A 19,830-nucleotide genomic window follows, 5' to 3' on the forward strand; every position below is an offset into this window, starting at 1 on the left:
GCCCCTGGCGGAGGGACTCAATGCGGTTGCTAAGAGACACTGTACGCCGAACGGGATCTCTGCGCATGCGGAAGGAGAGATCCGCGTGTGCTTTCCGCGAACTACGGTGGCCCGGAAGGTGCTCCTGTTCTTTCGAATGGCGGCGAGAAGGCTGAGTCTCCCAAGGCGGATCTCCGGCAGGTAACTAGGAGTGGCAGCGGAGCTCGGCGGCGGGGAAGGCGTGTGTGCGGCCGGCTGAGAGGCTAGTTCAGGGGTCTAAGGTTGGGGAGGCGGCAGTCCCCAGGAAGCGAGGAAAGGGACGCCAAGTGCCGCAGCTTCTCGGCGCTCTTAAGACGAGGGTGCCGGGTCCGTGGCTCATCTTTCGGTCCCTGAGGCCCCATTAGCTGCTACCAGGCTGGGCCTGCCTCTCCCGGTGAGGAAAAGAGGACTCTTTTTGGGATGGCGGTTACGCTTCAAGAGCTTTCCTGCAAGGACAGCGACCCTCACGGATTTCTGACAATGAGGGGGAAAGGAGAATGGAAAATACGCGAGATGGACAAGCTTATTGAGTGCGTGTATTCATTTAGCAAGTGTTTATTGGCCGGGCACTGTTCTAGCCGTTAGGGAGACAACAGTGAACAAGGTAGATGCAATCACTTGTCCTCGTGGAGCTTTCGCTTTAACAGGGGAGACAGATAAAATTATCACGTAGGGTTAGGTTATATAAAGAAAGTCAAGGAGAATAAGGATCGAGCTTGACTAGGACGTGTTGGCTGTTTTAGATAGGTAGTCAGGAAAGGTCTCTGAGGAAGTGACATTTGAGCAGCGATGTGAATGAGGAGGAACCAACCAAGGCGAGATCTGGGGTATGGGGGGAGGGGAGGAGGAGGGAAGAATTTTGCAAGCAGGTAGAATCAACAAGTGCAAAGCCTCTGGTGCTGGAATGACCTTTGCTGTTTAACAGAAACTGCAAGAAAGGAGACCAGCGTATCAAGCAGAGTGAGTAAGAGGGAGAATGATTGGTATTAAGATTGGGGATGTTGGGACAGGTGGCAGACCTTTGCAGGACCTTGTAAGACATGGTAGTAGAGAAGTTACAATATCGTATTTATGTTTTGAAAAGATCACTGGCCGGCTGCTCAATGGAAAAGACTAGCTGGAGCAGGGTTACTGCAAACGTGGAAGGCTATTATAGTAATCCAAAAAGTGCTGCCATTATTTTAAACTGAGTCATCCAATACACCAGACATTTGGCTACCACCAATGTCCACATGGAATGGCCTACTCAATTATGTAAAGGAAGTAATTTGATGTATCAATTGCTTTTATGTAATGAGATATGTTAAGATGTTGTGTGTCAGATGGGGGTCACTGCAGACACTTTCAATTTGCCCCCTGATGTTTTCTTTTACACTATCACTCATTCAAGAATACATGTTTTGGTGCTTTCCTCATGAGCTACCTATTGACCTATGTAAGCAAACAACTCAGTCCTGCCCAGGGAAGCTCATAGTCAAAGTGTGGGGAAACCAAACTAGAAAATAATTATAGGCAATGCAGTGAGATAAATACTGTAGTATAGGCTGAAGGAGCACTTGGCAGGGCCCCCTAATCCTGAGTTGGATATGTAAAAGGCTTCCCTGGGACTGCAGGTTTTCAAATTAAAGGTTGAGAGTGGGAGGGAGAAGGTTGAATGTGGCTTAGAAAGAATGCCAAGCAAAGCTTTGGAACCCTTAAAGTGCACAGTTTCTGAGGACTTTAGAGAAAGCCTGTAGCTTAGTTTGTGGGGCAGATTGATGAGGGAATTCCAAGAAGCAGATCTTGAAGGACTTGCTAAGCTGTGTCCAGGGGGTTGGACTTTATCCTAAAGAGAGTGAAGAGGTTTTTCAGAAGAAAGTGGGTGTAGGGTGGGCTAAGAAACAACCATTTAGCAAGAAATCTGTTGGTTGTCTGGGGTAGAAGTGGTGTACTGCAGTAGTACCAGTGAGGGTGGAGAGAAGTGGGCTGAGGAAGGGTCCAGAAAGATGTCCAGATTTCTAGCTTGGGTGCCTAGGAGATACAGTCACCATAAACTGAGAGGTAGAAGAAAACAACATGGAGATAGTAATTGAAGACACAGAGAGTCCATGAAATTGCTCTAAGAAGAGAGAGGATATGGAAGATTGAACACTTAAAGATCCCAACATTTTTCCCCCTGATTTTATTGAGAAATAATTGATACACGTCACTGTATCAGTTTAAGGCATACAGCATGATGGTTTGATTTACATTTATTGTGAAATGATTGCCACAGTAGGTTCAGCTAACATATATCTTCTATAGACATAATAAAAAGCAATGAAAGAAGAAAAAGGGGAAAAATTTTTTTTCTTGTGAAAACTCTTAGGATTTACTCTCTTAGCAGCTTTCCTGTGTATCCTACAGCTGGGTCAGCAATAGTCATCGTGTTGTACCTTATTTAACTTATAGTTGGAAGTCTGTACCTCTTGGCCACCTTCCTCCAGTTCCGCCACCACCCCACCCTCTGCCTTTGATAACCACAAGTTTGATCTCTTTTGCTATGAGTTTGGGTTTGTTTTTTGTTTATTTAGATTCCCACATATAAGTGAGATCATACAGTATTTGTCTTTTTCTGACTAATTTAACTTAGCATAATGTCCTCAAGGTCCATCCATGTTGTTACAAATGGAATGATTTCCTCATTTTTTATGGCTGAATAATATTCCATCGTTTATACATACCACACCTTTTTTATCCACTTAGGTCGCTTCCATGTCTTGGTTATTATAAATAATGCTGTTAGGAACATGGGGGTGCAGATGTGTTTTCAGGTTAGCGTTTTTGATTCTTTTGGATATAACCTCAGAAGTGGAATTGCCGTATCATATGGTAGTTCTATTAATTTTTTAAGGCTCCTCCATATTGCTTTCCATAGTGGCTGCAGGAATTTACATTGCCACAAATGGTGCACAAGGATTCCCTTTTCTCCACATCTTTCCAGCATTTGTTGTCTCTTTTTGATGATGGTGACTCTTTAACAGGTGTGAGGTGATATCTCATTGTAGTTTTAATTTGCATCTTCCTAATGAGTGGTGATGTTGAGCATCTTTTCATGTACCTTGTTGGCCTTTCATATATCTTCTTTGGAATAAGGTCTATTTAGCTCCTGTGCCCATTTGGATTATTTGTGGTTTTTTGTTTTGAGTTGTATGAGTTCTTTATATGTTTTGGGTATTAATTCCTTATCAGATGTATGGTTTGTGAACATTATTTTTTCTATTCCATAGGTTTTCTTTTTATTTTGTTGATGATTTATTCAGCTGTGCAGAAGCTTTTTAGTTGGATATAGTACTACTTATTTATTTATTTACTTGTTTATTTATTTATTATTTATTTCTGCCTTTAGAATCACAGCATCTTCATTAACGGGGCAATATACGTTAAGTGACCAGTTGGGCTATGATCAGATTTGAACCTACTGTTGCCTTAAGCCAAAGCCCAATTTTGATTTTCCTAGCCGATTGGCAAACTGTAGTAGCTTTTCATATAAAGGAAAGCATTTTTTCATTGTAACATTGACCATGGAAGTAATTATTTTTCTGAATTTTCAATATATGGGTTATTTAAAGAAAATCTCGTAAAAGAGATAGTGGCATCTTTTTTATTATTGTTATCTGCATAAAAGAAGGATTAAATTACTAGCAATTTGTTTTTTAATAATTTTGAAATTGGGTGATGGTAGAATGCCTTCTAATGAATAAATAGATCATGAGCTTAAAATTTCTACCTAGTTATTACTTAGGAATATTTTTTAAGAAAATATTTTTTAACATTTTAAAATACCATTCTGCTCAGTTTTCTGTCTAGGAATTTTTAAAATCAAAGTCCCAATACGTTTACATATATATTTAGTTGATATTAATGAAATTCTATGCATATTAACACTTGGGATTAGAAGGCTGATATCTATAGCTGTAATTATTGTATATTTTTTAAAAGATTTTATTTTTTTATTTTAGAGATAGAGTGCAAGCAGGGGGAAGAACAGAGGGAGAGGGACAAGCAGACTCCCTGCTGAGCATGGAGCCCACCATGGCTTGATCACAACCTGATGATCTCACAGTCCTGATCTCGCAACCCTGAGATCATGACCTGAGCTGAAATCAAGAGTCAGTTGCTTAATCGACTGAGCCACCCAGGCACCCCTGAAATTATTATATTTTTAATTGAATTGTTAATTTTCAGAAATTATAGATTCACATGCAGTTGTAAGAAATAATACAGAGAGATCTTGTGTACCCTTTGACTAGTTTTCTCCAATGGTAGCATCTTTCACAATTATCGTACAATATCACAACCAGGATTAGTATAATCCACTGATCCCGTTCAGATTTCCTGTTTTTACTTCTGTTCATTTATCTGTGTGTATATTTAGTTCTATGCAATTTTTATCACATATGTTGGTTAGTGTTGCCTTCACCAGTTCCATGATCACAAGGAACCCTTATATTGGCCTTTATAACCCTACCCACCAAGTTCCAGGGGGGGGCTCCCTAACCTCTGGCAACCACTAATCTCTTCTCCATCTCTCTATTTTGTCATTTCAAGAATGGAACCACACAATATGCAACCTTCTGAGATTGGCTTTTCTCTTAGCATAATCCCCTAAGAACTATCCAAATTACGGCATGCATCAATAGTTCTTTCCTTACTGCTGTGTAGTATACCATTCATGCATTGAAGGACATCTGGGTTATCTCGTTTTTTGCTATTACGGATGAACCTGCTGTGAGCTCTCATATGCAGGTTTTTGTGTGACTATAAGTCTTCATTTTACTGGAATAACTGCCCAGGTATGTAATTACTAGGTCATACAGTAGTTGCATATTTAGTTTCTTATTTTGCTTTAAAGATTTTATTTTTTAGAGCAGTTTTAGGTTCATTGTAAAATTGATCAGAAAGTATAGAAATTTCCTGTATATATACCTCCTGCCCCTCACACATGCATAGCCCTCCCCTGTGTTATCAACATCCCCCCACCAGAGTGGTAACATTTGTTACAGTTGATGAACCTACATTATCATTATCGCCCAAAGTCCATAGTTCATGCTAGGGTTCACTCTGGTTGGTGCACATTCTCTGAGTTAGGACAAACATACAATGATATATATCCACCATTATAGGATCATACAGAGTCTTTTCACTGCCCTAAAAATCTGTGCTTCATCTATTCATCCCTTTCTAGCAACCACTGATCTTTTTTATTGTCTCTATAGTTTTACCTTTTCCAGAATGTCATATAGTTGGAATCATATAGTATATAGCCTTTTCTGATTGGCTTTTTTTACTTAGTACTATACATTTAAGTTTCCTTCATGTCTTTTCATGGCTCAATAGCTCTTCCTTTTTAGCACTGAATAAATATTCCATTGTACCACAGTTTATCATCCACTGAAGGACATCTTCACTGCTTCCAAATTTTGGAAACTGTGAATAAAGCTGCTCTGTATATCTGTGTGCAGGTTTTTATGTTGACATAAGTTTTCAGCTCCTTTGAGTAAATACCAAGGAGTGCAATTGCTGGAACATATGGTTAAGAGTATGTTTAGTTTTTTAAAGAAACTACCAGACTGTTTTCCAGAGTGACTATACCATTTTATAATCTCACCAGCAACGTAAGAATAGTCTGGTTCTCCATATCCTCTCCAGAATTTGGTGCCACTATTTTTTATTTCCATTATAGTGATAATAGTATTTACTGTGATTTTAATTTACATTTCCCCAGTGGCTAATGTGATTGAACATCTTTTTTGTGCACTTTTTTGCCATCTGTATTATCCTCTTCAGAGAAAGGTCTGTTCATGTCTCTTGCCCATTTTCTAATTATTACTATTTTTGAAATACTGAGTTTTGAGAATCCTTTATATATTGTAGATACTAACCCTTTGATTATGTGAATAACAAATATCTTCTCTCAGTCTATAACTTGTCTTTTCATGCTCATTATAGGGTCCTTCACAGAGCAAAAGTTTTTAATTTTGTTGAGCTCTGGTTTATCAATTTTTACTTTTTAGAGACTGCTTTGGGGGCAAAGATTAAGAACTTTTTGCCTAGCCTTGAATCCTAAAGATTTTTCTCCTGCTTTTTTCTTTTTTTCCTAAAATCTTATTTTAAGTTTTAAGCCCATGAGGCATTTTGAGTTAATTTTTGTAAAAGGTTGAAATTATTTTAAGTTAAGTAAAACCAAGGTCTTAGTCATATTTATACTGCCTTTAAACTGTTGGTGGGCTGATAATCAAAATATGATCTGTGGATATTTTGGCTTTTCATCCAGGGTTTGATGTAGCTTCTAAAAGTAATTTAATATAAAAATTCAATCAAATGGGATGGCCTGATTAATGTTTTAACCTTTGGTTGCTGAGTGTCTTTTGAAAAAAATTGATCTTGGTTTGCATTAGGAAGTTGTATAGTAATTGCCTTGAGTTTAGATGTTGTGCAGCATGTGAAAAATGGGTATTCTGATTTACAGTACTGTGGGAGAAAATCTAGAAACTGTTAAAAATTAGACTGTGTGAGTTACTACTTTCACTTAGGAAGCTGGTTAGAAGTTCAGTATTCATCCATTTTCCTGAGACTTAGAGCATCAGAGGAAATTTGAGGAGGACCACAAGCTTTGATATTAGACTTTGTGGGTTCAGATCCTGGCTCTGCCACTTAACTACCTCTGTAACTTAATCTCTCCTCGCCTTAATTTCCTTATTTGTAAAATAGGTATGATAATTATCCACCTCATAAAGTTGTTGTGAAGCTATTACTCACTTAGAACGGTGTCTGGTACATAGTAGGCACTCAATAAATTTTAGCAGTTCTTTTTCTTTTTCTTTTTTTTAGATTTTATTTATTTGAGAGAGAGCGCGTGCTTGCCTCTGTGTATGTGTGCGCGCGCACACGCGAGTTGGGGGAGGGGCAGAGGGCCAAGCCGACTCCCTGCTGAGCTGGGAGCGTGAGGAGGGGCTTGATCCCAGGACCCCGCGATCATGACCTGAGCCTAAGGCAGACGCTTAAGCATCTGAGCCACCCAGGTGCCCCTAAACTTTAGCAGTTCTTATTCCTGAAGCATCGACTTTGTGTGAAGATGAGTGGGAATATATTACTTTTATATTAAGACACGTATGCTTTTCTTAGGAATAGAATACACAATTCAAATCATTTATAGTACTTAAACAGTAAAAGAGAGACTTGAGGTAAATTTTATGTTGTATTGGGTACCCCTTTTGACCACCTAGTATTCATTCTCCTCTGCCAAGAGGTATTTTCTGAAAAAAAATCTCTTTGAAAACGCTACCCGTTTCTTTTTTTTTTTTAAGATTTATTTATTTGACAGAGAGAGACACAGCGAGAGAGGGAACACAAGCAAGGGGAGTGGGAGAGGGAGAAGCAGGCTTCCCACTGAGCAGGGAGCCCGATGCGGGGCTCAATCCCAGGACCCTGGGATCATGACCTGAGCCACCCAGGCGCCCCAAATGCTACCCGTTTTTTATCCTAGTTAGACCTTCCATAATATTTGTTTCCTTTTCAGGCTAGACAGATCTCTCCCATATATCCAGTATAGCTGGTTTAAAAACTTGTCTGAGAGGTACACCTTCCTCCAGACCATCATGGAAAAGAGCTTGAGATCTACTACCCTTGTAACAGACACTTCAGGAAAAAAAGGTCTGGTTGGTCAAATACCCTAGTTCATTTTTTCAGCATTTGTCTTTTCCTTTAATACTTTAATTCCTTTAAAAAAAAAAAAAAGCTACAGTTCTCAATAGGCTACCCACAGACATTTGTTTCAATGTAGATTTCTTTGGCCAAAATCAATATTTTAAAAGATACTGTAATGAGGTAACCAGCCTAGCACCTATCTGGTACCTATCTGGTACCTATTTGGTACCTGTGAAGGGAGGGAAAAATTCTTCCTCTACCTTTCAAGGTCTTCCAGCTAGACTAAGACTTAAATCTATATGAGATGGATTAACAGAAAAAAAACAACAACAAAAAAAACCAGTTTTATTACATGTGCAAGAGGCCCAGGAATGACAGTTAACACCTAAAGAAATGACCGAGATGGGCAGTTTTTATGCTTTTTAGACAAAGAGAAAATAAATCTGTGAGGAATTGACAGGGCAGAGAAAACTTAACTTTGCGTGCTTTAATTAGTAAGGAATTCTTAAGAGAATTTGGATTGTGCTAGTAAATTAGTAAAAATTAAAAAAGGTTGTTTATACAGCTTTGCTGGCTCTAAATTTCCTATCTGTGGAGATCAGGTTGTCTCTATCTCCTGATACTGGGAGGATACCTCTTGCGTGGGAGATTTATTTCCTGTTTTCAGGGGGACAGAGGAGGGTCTGAGTGTCCTTCCTGCACAGGCTCTCTCTGAAGTAACTTTAAAATAATCAATGTGCCAGAGTGGCACATTTTGGGGCAGCCTGTCCTTGGCACCCTATACCTGCCTGGCATTTGTGGGCCCCAGCTGATGCTTTTCAATCTGATTACTCACAACCACTCTTATCAAAGAACCTGGGTCCTACGATGATAGAAAATGGCCCATTTCCCCCCTGAAATGCTTGCTTGCTTACTTGCTTATCTATGTATCTATTTATTTACTGGTATTCACTTTAGTCTTGCATGCTGAAATGTTTGAACCATTTGAAATGGCCCTTTTTATAGGTCAAAAATTGTTGAATACCCACAATCTTATTCTCATTCATGGAAAAATTTAAGGGCTTAAGATTTATAGAAATATTATTGAAAGTGTTTTTTGTTTTTTTTTTAAGATTTATTTATTTATTTGACAGGAAGCACAGGGGGAGGGACAGAGGGAGAGAATCCCAAGCAAACTCCGTGCCAAGTGTGGAGCCCTGGGCTTGATCCCACAACCCTGAGGTCATGACCTGAGCAAATACCAAGAGTCGGACGCCCAACTGACTGAGCCACCCAGGTGCTCCTTAATGGAAGTATTGTTACTGCCATGGAATTGAAATAAAAAGAATTCCATTTGCAGCTAAAAATTATAATAGACTTGTGCATGTGATATTAGTTAAAACCTAAAATAATCTATTGTCACAGAATATTTGACATATAAAAACGTAATAGTTTATATCAACTTCAATAAAAGATGTCAATAGTTTTATTGGGAAAAAATGTTACTGTTATAACCAAAATATAAAGTGAAATAAATACAGTGGAAGTGGACCCTGAAGTAGAATATGAAAGCTAGTTTCTGTTTGTGGCAGATAAAATTCACCAATTAAGATGATTTTATTCAGGCTATTGCAACAGGTAGAATGTTCATTAATGGGACACCTCTCAAAGAAGAAGGAGGAAATGTGGGGGTTTGTGAAACAAGGGGAATCAATGTGGAAGCGTAGAGGTGAGGCCTATCTGGGAATATGGTGAGCCGTTTCTTGGAACATTAATCATTCTTGCTTTCTGGGAGCACAGTGTTCAGGTAACAGATAACATTGAACACTATCAGATGGAACAAGGCTCCCGATAATTAGTTATGTTTCCAAATCATGTGGGATGTTCACCACAGTTTCAAAAGAGGATTCAGAGAAACTTTACCAGAGAAAGTTTGATTCTTAACTTTAAGTTACCATCTATAGGTTTCTTAAAACTTATTTTTACACTATAGGACGAAAACAAGGCAGTTTTGTCCTGTGGGGGTGATCCGGAATTGAAATTCCTTAGAAGCTAAGCAAGGGGGAAGAAACCAGTGGAGAGGGAGGGGAAAGGTAAAGACCAGGGGCAGATCAGTGGGCCATCCTGTAGAAGTGAGACCCAATGTAAGTGACAGCCCTCCTAGGATTCCTCTAGTGAGGACCAAGGTTAAAGATGGACTGGGCATTTATAAATGGGCCGGAGTAGATGGGGAAAGTCCTTGGACTTTATTAAAGGATAAATTGGGAAAGGACAAAGTCATGACCCATACAAAATGAACTTGTATCAGCAATTTTATTTAACTCATTAACTAATGAAAGAACTAGGCAGATGTCACAACCGTTTTAAAGGAAAAGTTAAAGAACCATGAATTTATAGGGAGTAAAGGAATGTTGAACTGAGTTTACAAATAGAAGCAAACCTGGCTTTTCCCGCTGAGAGGAGGGTTGACCCTCCACCAGACAATTATTTGCATGTCTATAGACAAGAATTATTTGCATTGCCATCAGCAATCAACAAATTTACAAAGGTGTGAAATAGCTCAAAGGCAATGAAAGGCCTGAGCCCCAAAGGATCATATAATTCCCAGAGGCTCTGCATTTCATTGGAAGGATATTCAGTAATCTCTAGCTTCTGCCAAAGTCTTAAATTTCTCCCAGCCACACTTGCTCTTTAGTAACTACATTAATACTTGTATTACCCATAATATTTCCTCTAATACTCATCTATCAATGATTGTCCATATTCCTTGCTTTATAAGCCACGTCTGACCCTAAAAGTCCTTTGTCTTCTCCTCATTTCTTGCTGGTCTCTATCTTGTCAGAGTCTGTCCCGGGACAGCGGGCGTGTCTAAAGTTGTATCCAGCTACAAGGACAGTATGCTCACGTTTGGATTATTTTCGCTTAACATTTTGTCTTTTTCTTGGCATTTTTCATTTTTTATTTAATGTTGAAAGTCCAGGCTAAGGATCTTCCTATTATTTAATTTTAAGTTGTGAATTAATCATCAATAATCACAGTAGTTTGACCACACAGCGATCTAACTAGGTTTTTATCTGTAAGTTGAAGGTGAAGGTTAATTAATTGGAGGTGGCCCTGTGGGTGTCAGCCTGCATGGTTATGCCCCCCACCCCCCCCAAAGGAGGTACTCCTGGCATCTGGCGGGCAGAGGCCAGGAATGCTGCTAAACTTCCTGCGGTGCACAGGCCAGCTCCCCCACAACAAAATTATCCAGCCCCTAATGTCAGTAGTGCCAAGATTGAGAGGCCCTCATGGCCCATTGAGAAATGTTAGAGGAAAGGTAAAGTTTCTGCTCTGATAAAATTAAAAATAAATTTATGGTCTTCAATCTGTATGGAAAGCATCCATTTCATTTTTACAGTCTTAAGATAATGTTCTTATTACCAGTTTTCCATTTTAGAAATTAAGCAGTCAGTATTACCTTTATTTAACTTGAGAGGGCTAAATGATTAAGAGAAAACAGATGCCTTTCCCCTGTAATATGATGTATATGACGCTAATTTTAAAATTACCGTTCCTGTTTTAGGTTTTCCCGAAGAAACATCTTACAGATTTGTTGCATTTCTGAGATTAATATTTACAGTTTGGAGTTGTCAGCTTTCTCATGAGATATATTTTGGCAGTCCCAATGAAAGCTTTCTTTGACGTTTTAGAACAATTATACAGGAAGGTACTTCTGGGAGCCACACTTGAAAATGAGAACCATGATTACATCTTTTATCTCAACCCATCATCTTTGGATCAAGATTGCTCTACAGCCCCCTCTTCAGAATGCCCAGACCCCCATGGTGTCCAGGACAAGCATCAGCCATCCTCTGCCAATTTGGCTACCATTTCTGTAGTGCCTGTGTGTTTGAAGAAACACTCGCCGATATGCAGTGCCCGGGAAGTAATGCTCCTTCAGTTAACAGTAATCAAAGTGATGATAACCAGAATATTGTCTGTTGAAACTGACTTCCGTGCAAAGGAGAAATACAGAGATATAATTAAAATTCTTTTAAAATCATCTGACATCGATTCTAAATTAGTAAGCCATTTGTTTTTTATGGGGTTTTTTTTGCTGTTGTTGTTTTGGGGTTTTTTCTTTAGATCTAGATTTTTTAAAACAAAAGTTTTAAAAACAGACCAACCATGAGAGACGATGGACTCTGAAAAACAAACTGAGGGTTCTAGAGGGGAGGGGGGTGGGGGGATGGGTTAGCCTGGTGATGGGTATTAAAGAGGGCACGTTCTGCGTGGAGCACTGGGTGTTATGCACAAACAATGAATCATGGAACACTACGTCAGAAACTAATGATGTAATGTATGGTGATTAACATAACAATTAAAAAATTTTTTAAAAGTTTAAAAACATTCAGTAATAGTGGGTAAATTTATTTGCTTTCCCGTAGACCTGTATGTTCCAAAACTCGGATAAATTGTTATCTCACATGGCTGCAAAGTGCCTTGCACTACTTCTGTATTTCCAATTGAGAGAAAAGGTAAGATAAGTAATCAAGTTATGCTATTTTCTTTCATAGTTTCTTTAAAATTGTTCTTTGGCATTCGATTTACCCTTCAAGTGTTTGTATCAATAAAATGTTTGCTCTTTTAATAACGTATAAATCCATAAAAGTGTAAGAGTGGAGTAGTAACGTAATAGTGACTTGTATCAAAGATTAGAGTCTTAAATATGTCATAAGTCATTATAAATCAGATTCTTCACCCGAAGGATGGGTTTCACGTCAGTCTATAACTTCTTCAGTTTCTCAAAGGAGCAGGTAGGCCTGCTTCCCTTTCTCCAGAAAAAGATTTAGGAGCCTCTGCTGGAGACCAAGACCGTTTTTACAGGTTCAATATAAATAAATTTTAAGAATGGTCCTCAGCATGATGAAAAAAATACAAACAAATTGAGCCTCAGATTTTTCTCTTATCTCTGAATTAGTTAATAAATGTAAGCATCTACCGATTTATTTAAGCTATAATTACTTATTCCTTTCTCAAAGTAACTTTTTTCTAAATACAAAATGGTGGCCTTAGTAGTGGAAAATTTGGGAAATGAGAGAAAGTATAAAGAACAAAATAAAAATCACACATCATTCCACCACCTAGAAATAATGACTGCTAATATTTTCATGTTCCCTGTTGAGCCTTTATTCCTATGGCACATTGAATTTTTTTACTTAAAGAATATTAGGATATTTGTGTCTTTCTTGTTTTACCAAATACTAGACTTTTTTTTTTTTTGGCAAGGGAGTAAACAATGTTATAGCTGTATTGTATATAATAGGTAATTTGCAATTGTAAAGAAAATTTTCTATTATAACTTGCTACTTTTTGTTTTCTCACTTGTAGATAACATTTAGTAATTCCTGGATTGCTTTTTGCCAAAAAAATCTTTCTGAATACCCTGAAAATGAGAAAGCAGTATACTGCCTCTGGACGCTTACTGTTATAATAAAAGAAATCTTTAAAGATACATGTTCACAAAAAACAGGTACAAATTATGGTTCCCGATAAATGTCATTCTTTTGCTCCCAAGGAACATTATGTTTCTTTTTTTTTTAAGATGTTATTTATTTATTTGACAGAGAGAGATACAGCGAGAGAGGGAACACAAGCAGGGGTGGGTGGGAGGGGGAGAAGCAGGCTTCCCAGCGAGCAGGGAGCCTGATGCGGGGCTCCATCCCAGGACCCCGGGATCATGACCTGAGCTGAAGGCAGACGCTTAGCAACTGAGCTGCCCAGGCGCCCCGGAACATTATGTTTATAATGAAGATTAAAACTTACTTTATAGCATCTGATCTGTCCTGAAGTACGAAAAACTAAAGGATCTCACTCCAAATTTTTTGAAGACTATAATTATTAGGCAAAAATTAAAGCTATTATATGTCCCTTTTGATATTTGTAAAATGGATAATTAACTGTGGTTATTAGCTGTTATTCTTCTGCTTGTTTCAAGTTTTTATTTAAATTCTAGTTAAAAAATAGTGTAATATTGATTTCAGGAGTAGAATTTAGTGATTGATCACTTACAGATAACACCCAGTCCTCATCACAAGTGTCCTCCTTAATCTCCATCACCCATTTAACCCATCCCCCCCGCCCACCTCCCCTCCAGCAACCATCAGTTTGTTCTCTGTAGTTAAGAGTCTGTTTTCTGGGGGGTACATGGGTGGCTCAGTCAGTTAAGTGTCTGCCTTCGGCTCGGGTCATGATCCCTGGGTCCTGGGATCAGGTCCCACGTCTGGCTCTCTGCTCAGCTGAGAGCCTGCCTCTCCCTCTCCCTCTGCCTGTCGCTCTGCCTGTTTGTGCTCTCTCTCTCCCTCTCTGCCAAATAAATAAATAAGATCTTTACAAAAAAAAGAGAGTCTGTTTTTTGGTTTGCCTCTTTTTTCCCCCCTCCATGTTCATCTGTTTTGTTTCTTAAATTCCACATATGAGTGAAATCATAGTATTTGTCTTTCTCTGACCGACTTATTTCACTTAGCATAACATACTTGAGCTCCATCCGTGTCATTGCAAATGGCAAGATTTCATTCTTTTTCATGGCTGAGTAATACTCTATTGTGTGTGTGTGTGTGTGTGTGTGTGTGTGTATTATATATTAGCTGTTATTTTGTGTATCCTCATTTGTTCACATTAACGTCTTATTAGCTGTTATTTTGTGTATCTCCATTTGTTCACATTAAACAGTCCACATCCATTTTTTCATCTTGTAAAGTGATAATATTTATAAAAATTGAATTGTAAATTGTGTTTCAAGAAGCCTTCACTTTTCCTCTTGTTTATAATTACTGTTTTTATCATTGCAGAAATTTTAAAGCAGTTCTTGACTCCTTTTGACACTATTTTTGAAGTTTTTTACAGTTCGTTATTTTCTCAGCATTTTGAAAGCTGTCAAGATACATCTAAAATAATAAACAGCTTGATATGTTCCCTGGAATTACTTGAACTTCTTATAGCTTCCAGAATCCATCTGAAGCTACATTTCACTTGCCAGAGGATTTTATTTTTGAAACCTTCTTGTGTGCTAGACATTATTACCTGGCCTGTTCAGGCTTTTGTCAAAAGGAAGTTCATCATATTCATCAAGAAGTGCCTTCTCTGGAAAGTGGGTGAAGACCTTTTTCGGGGATCTAGCCCTGTCGTAATGCCACCAGATCAGCATTTAGATGTAGATATTTTGGCTTTAGCTGATGCTGTTTTGCGAGCTGTGGATTTGGGCTTATTGAGGACGTTGTCTGTCCATGGAAAACCTCCCTGCTTTGGTGGAGATGAAATTCAACCTACATGTGAGCATGTCCCTGGTCCAGATCATGTTATTCTCAGAGCAGCAAGCCTACTTATCATTAAATCCGTAGAAATCAAGTTTCAAAGTTGTGCTTCAGCACATGAAATGAAAGGTAATTCTCTGAACTCCTTTTGTGTACAAAGTAATGAGTAATTGTTTACTGATATAAAGTAATTCATAATTTTCAAATCTCAGGACTGTAACTCCACTAATTAAATCTACATGTTATAATTTATTACATTTTCTTTTAAAAAAGAAAAATTAGAATTACACAAGAAACATGTCAACATTTTGTGGGCTAAACTGAATTTGTATGGCCTAATTAATGACTAAGGTTAAAAACAAAGAGGTGCTATTGAGCACCTCAAAGCAAGTGATATAAGTCAGTTCAGTTCAGAAATTTGTAGTATTTCATTCGTATTTTCCTTCATAAAATTGGGTAACATAGATTATCAATAACTAGAAAGTGAATTAAAACTAACATGTGAGAAGTTACATTGGTTAAGAAATTGTTGCATATAATGTCCAGGATCTTAACTCAGTCCAAAGACAACTGTTTAAAGTAGGATATTCAATTTAGGTTTTGGGGAAGACATGTCCTCCATTTCATCTGCTAAAAAGGAATAGTAGACTTCTCTAAACATGCGGCATAGAGTTTTAGTGAAAGGTTTGAATTGTAAGCAGCTACTTCCCTGAATTGCTTTGAATGTCATTTACCTTGTAATTATTGCACACTAGATATCATTCTGTGCGGTTATAATTTAAAACACTAGGTGGCATATGTTCTATAATTCAGAGTTTTACATTACAGTTAAAACTCCCCAAAACCTTTTTTGGTTTTTATGCTTAACAGTAGTGCTTTCTTTTAATACTTAAACAAAAAAAAATTTCCTGTTATTTTAAAGGCAAAATGATTTTGCTTGGTTGCACTGTTGCCTCTGGTAACAGACAGCTGTGGCATCCAGTGAAGTGATGTCTTTTGCCTCCTACTTATTCATTTATTTATATACTTTTAGCAAGAATTCATGTAACTCTAGTTTCTCCAAAATAGTTATCTGGTACTTGCAGTGAATAGATGATATTCACTCACTCAAGAGGATACATTTTAATTGTATCCTCTGACATTCATTTTCCGAATTTGCAAAGTAGAGAGATTCCCTAACTCACAGGCTTTTTGAAAGTGTGAATTATGATAATCCATGTTGGAGTACTTGAGATGCCTATATATAAAATTATAATAAGATATTAATGTATTCATAAGCAGTTGCCCACTCTTTGAAATTTGCATTTGTTGAAGTTGATTTACAGAGTTTCATGTGTGAGTTACTGACCTTCTTAAAGCCTCACCTTCAGCCCTCCCTTCAGTCACACAATCCATGTGAGTGGATCTCCAAGGTCTTCATAGAACAAGATGATGACATGCTGGAGGCTGCCAAAGCATCACTGGGCATCTACCTAAAGTTGACCAGGCTAGTATATTTTAAAGTAATTTTTCTAACTACGTGCCAGCAAAGCAGAAAACATTTTTAATAATGTGCTGGACATACTGTTTACTTTCCATCATTAAGGGGAAAAGAAAAATCCCTAACAATCTTGTGGTTTCCTTGTAAGTTCCAATTCCTTTAACCCTGCCCTACATGAAAATGAGATTACACTTGAGTTCTCATTATGAAAACTTGGCTGGGTAGGCAGACCTGGGGGAGTAGAACTAGACTGGAGGGGGCTAGAAAGCACGGGTTCTGGTTTAGCTTCATCTGTTTTACCTTTGCAAGCAGGAGCAAGCTCGTACCGTTGTCCAAACCTTCATTTAATGGATGTTTTAAAATGCTTGTCACCTAACTTTTCCATCATGAGCTTCAGTGTGGTGATTTTTGCCTTTTTAAAGGTAACCTCAGCCTTGTCAGTAACCAAAGCAGCAGCTCAATATTTTCATTTTATTATATGGTTGCATGGGGGCTGATAGCAACTTGAGGCGGGTCTCTGAGGTTGGTCATGAAGCTGTGTTACTGAAGACATTGGCGTGCTGAGCCTGTTCCTGCTTTATTAAAGCAGCTGTACATGGGGTCATATCATCCTGTGGCAAATATCTGTAAATGGTTATGAAGCTCGTAACTGATGACCTTTTACACTGTTTCTGCTCGGTTTTATTAAAACCCTCAAGTATTTGCTTGATTTCCATTTCTTTCTTGGCGTCAGAGGAAGGACTTTCTTACTAATGCCCAACGGCGCAGTGCGGTGCTTCCAGGTCGTACTTGTGTTATGGCCCTATGCAGTGGCTGCTTTCAGACTCTTAAGTGTTTGCAGCCAATTTTCAAAAGGTTCTAATCAAGAACACAAAATGCCTGCATGTGATTTGAATTAGGCTCCCAAACGGTGAGATACAAATTCAGTCTGAAAATGCGCATGCCTGTTATCCGATTAGAATAGATCTTAGTTGTACTCAGAGCTGACTCCTTACTGCTCAGGGAAGAGGAAGCCTCTGAATTAAATCTCTTAACTTTCTTCACTTCAGTGTGTCCAGAGAGGCATGTGCTCATGCCATTTGTATTTTTTTTAATGTAACTTTTTTAGTTAAGATTGGTTGTAAAGGATAGAAACCAACACAGACTAGTCTAAGCAAAAAATAAATAAAATAAAAATAAACAAACAAAAAAGGCATTTATTAGCTCACAGAAATTCATTCCAAGGGGCTTGTTGGCATCAGAGATCACTGTATATACACTGTATATACAGGGATTCAATCATGTCGTTGATCATTGCTCTTTTCCTGTATTTTGCAACTCTGAATTCATTCTCAGGCGGGGCTTCCAGCAGTGCCTGGCTTACAGCAGCCTTACAGTATCATCTTTAATATCTCCAGCAAGAGTCCCAGGGTGGGGGAATCTGATTGGCCCGCTGGGGTCACAGATTCACGTTGAAAACAGTCATTGTAGCCAGAAGCATGAAGCGCTGACTGGTCAGTCTAGGTCCCGTGCCCACCCCTGGAGGAGAACGTGGAAGGAAAGGAAGGAGGTCAGTCTCCAGCCCCATCTTACCCCATGTAATCAGTTACCTGTAGGAATGAGGGAACTCTGATGTCAAGAGACAGGAGGATAGAGGACTTTTGTTCGGCAGACAGTAACTAGAACTACCGAAGTCTGTGGATTTTATTTATTGAGTTAGATTTACATGGAGTTTGTAGAGGAAGAAATTGTTTTGAATTTTTTTCTCTTAAAATAATGCGTATAAAATAATCTGCTAGGTGAATTTGTGGTATGTGAATTATATCAGTTAAAACTGTTATTTTTGAAAAATGTTATTTTTGTAAACAGTCATTAATCTCGGGTCTCTGTTACCTTGATTTTCAGACAACGTAAAGCTACTGAAAGCTCGACCCAAGAAAAAGAAATGTGGAACCATCACACACATGAGTATGGTTATAATCCACACTGTATTTTCTTATTCTTACTGAAAAACATAGGATTTGATTCTTCAGTTCTTCTTGACTTTTTGATTTCATCGGAAACCTGTTTCCTTGAATATTTTGTTAGATATTTAAAATTACTGCAAAAAGATTGGACTCATTTTTTCACGATTTGCAAGTATTTTGACGTAACTGAATCTAAAGATAGCATAAATATTTCTGGTTGTGGCTCCTCACTTGTCCAAGACGGAAGCAGGAACCAAACAGAACTTAGCCCTTCCGCTGCTCCTGGTATTCCCAGAAGTGCTCATGCTTCGATCTCTTGGGCTTCTAATGTTTCTTCTGGATCTCTGAGCCATCTTGTGATTTCCAAGGAGACCCATGCCACACTCCAGGCTGATAGTCTGCCTCCCCTACGAGCTTCTCAAAATCTGGTAAATTATGACAGCTCTGATGATTCTGAAGCAGAAGACACAGACCAGCACTCAGCAAACAGTAAACAAACATCTTTACACCAGGAAGCAATGAAGAAATCTCAGGACCCAGTTGGAACAAGTATGGATAAAAAACAACTTCGCCTAGAGCCTCAATCAAGGCCTCTGGTTCCAAAACAGTCTAATAATCCCTTCTCTGTTGATTGTGATAGAGTCCCAGATAACTTCTCCGAAGTGGGAATATCTTACACAACACTGAAGTGCTTTGAAGAGCTACAAGGTGCCATTTACCGTCTGCAGAAGAAAAATCTTTTCCCGTATAATGCCACGGCACTTTTGAAGTTGTTAAAACATATTGAGGCAATATATAACGAGAGTATGAACACTTTGTGAAACAGTAGCATTTTATTTCCAGGCGTGACATGGCGTGATATAAATTGTGCCTTAATGAGATAATTGTAAAAATAAATAAATACCCTCAAAAGCATTTTCTAAATCAAGTCTATCTTTTTGCCTTTTCAGAGTAGCCTAGTGACTGACAGAGATACCTCAAATGACAAGTCACCTGATACGGTTTTATGTCACTTGAAATTTACAGTGGTTCAGACTTAACACAAATCTGAGATGGATAGTCTATTAGTTTGCTAGGGCTGCTGTTAACAAATTATCACAAACTTGGCGGCTTAAAACAAGGGAAATTTATTCTCTTGTCATTCTGGAGTCCGTAATCAAAGTGTCAGCTGGGCCATGCTTTCTCTCAAGTTGCTGGGGAAGAATCCTTCCCCGACTCTTCCTATCTTCTGGTGACTGCTGGCACTCCATGGTGTTCTATAACTTGGAGCTGTGTCAGTCCAGTCTCTTCCTCTGTTGTCACGTGAGGTTTTCCCTGTGTGTCTGTATCCAATTTCCCTCCTGTAGACACCAGTCATTGGATTAACATCCACTCTCATCCAGTGTGACCTCATCCTAACTTGATTACATCAGCAAAGACCCTACCTCCAAATAAAGTCACGTTC

General features: G+C 38.5%; 1 protein-coding gene across 7 annotated transcripts; it reads left to right on the forward strand.

Annotated features, from left to right (window-relative positions):
- The first annotated feature begins 52 nt into the window (after positions 1-52).
- On the forward strand, positions 53-19,301 carry LINS1 (lines homolog 1). 7 transcript variants are annotated; one of them, XM_027572512.2, is made up of 8 exons: positions 53-180; positions 11,231-11,731; positions 12,096-12,185; positions 13,039-13,180; positions 14,499-15,089; positions 16,275-16,446; positions 17,776-17,989; positions 18,325-18,467. In XM_027572512.2, exons 2-8 carry the CDS (start codon positions 11,309-11,311, stop codon positions 18,331-18,333), a joined length of 1,641 nt encoding a protein of 546 aa, XP_027428313.2. In that variant the 5' UTR covers positions 53-180; positions 11,231-11,308; the 3' UTR covers positions 18,334-18,467. The 7 variants fall into 7 exon arrangements, with proteins under 7 accessions (XP_027428313.2, XP_027428305.2, XP_027428308.2 ...); XM_027572504.2 differs by lacking the exon at positions 17,776-17,989 and having other exon boundaries at positions 18,325-19,301; XM_027572507.2 differs by lacking the exon at positions 17,776-17,989 and having other exon boundaries at positions 83-180; positions 11,358-11,731; positions 18,325-19,301.
- The last annotated feature ends 529 nt before the right edge of the window (positions 19,302-19,830 follow it).

The sequence above is a fragment of the Zalophus californianus genome, chromosome 6 (assembly GCF_009762305.2).
Source record: "Zalophus californianus isolate mZalCal1 chromosome 6, mZalCal1.pri.v2, whole genome shotgun sequence".
NCBI classification, from domain to species: Eukaryota; Metazoa; Chordata; class Mammalia; order Carnivora; family Otariidae; genus Zalophus; species Zalophus californianus.

Excerpts from the sequence above, each read along its gene's own strand:
- LINS1 (XM_027572504.2), top strand. The coding sequence starts at position 11,309 with ATGAGATATATTTTGGCAGTCCCAATGAAAGCTTTCTTTGACGTTTTA. Across the intron at positions 11,732-12,095 it reads CTGACATCGATTCTAAATTA|ACCTGTATGTTCCAAAACTC; the intron begins GTAAGCCATTTG and ends GCTTTCCCGTAG. Across the intron at positions 16,447-18,324 it reads ATCTACCTAAAGTTGACCAG|ACAACGTAAAGCTACTGAAA; the intron begins GCTAGTATATTT and ends CTTGATTTTCAG.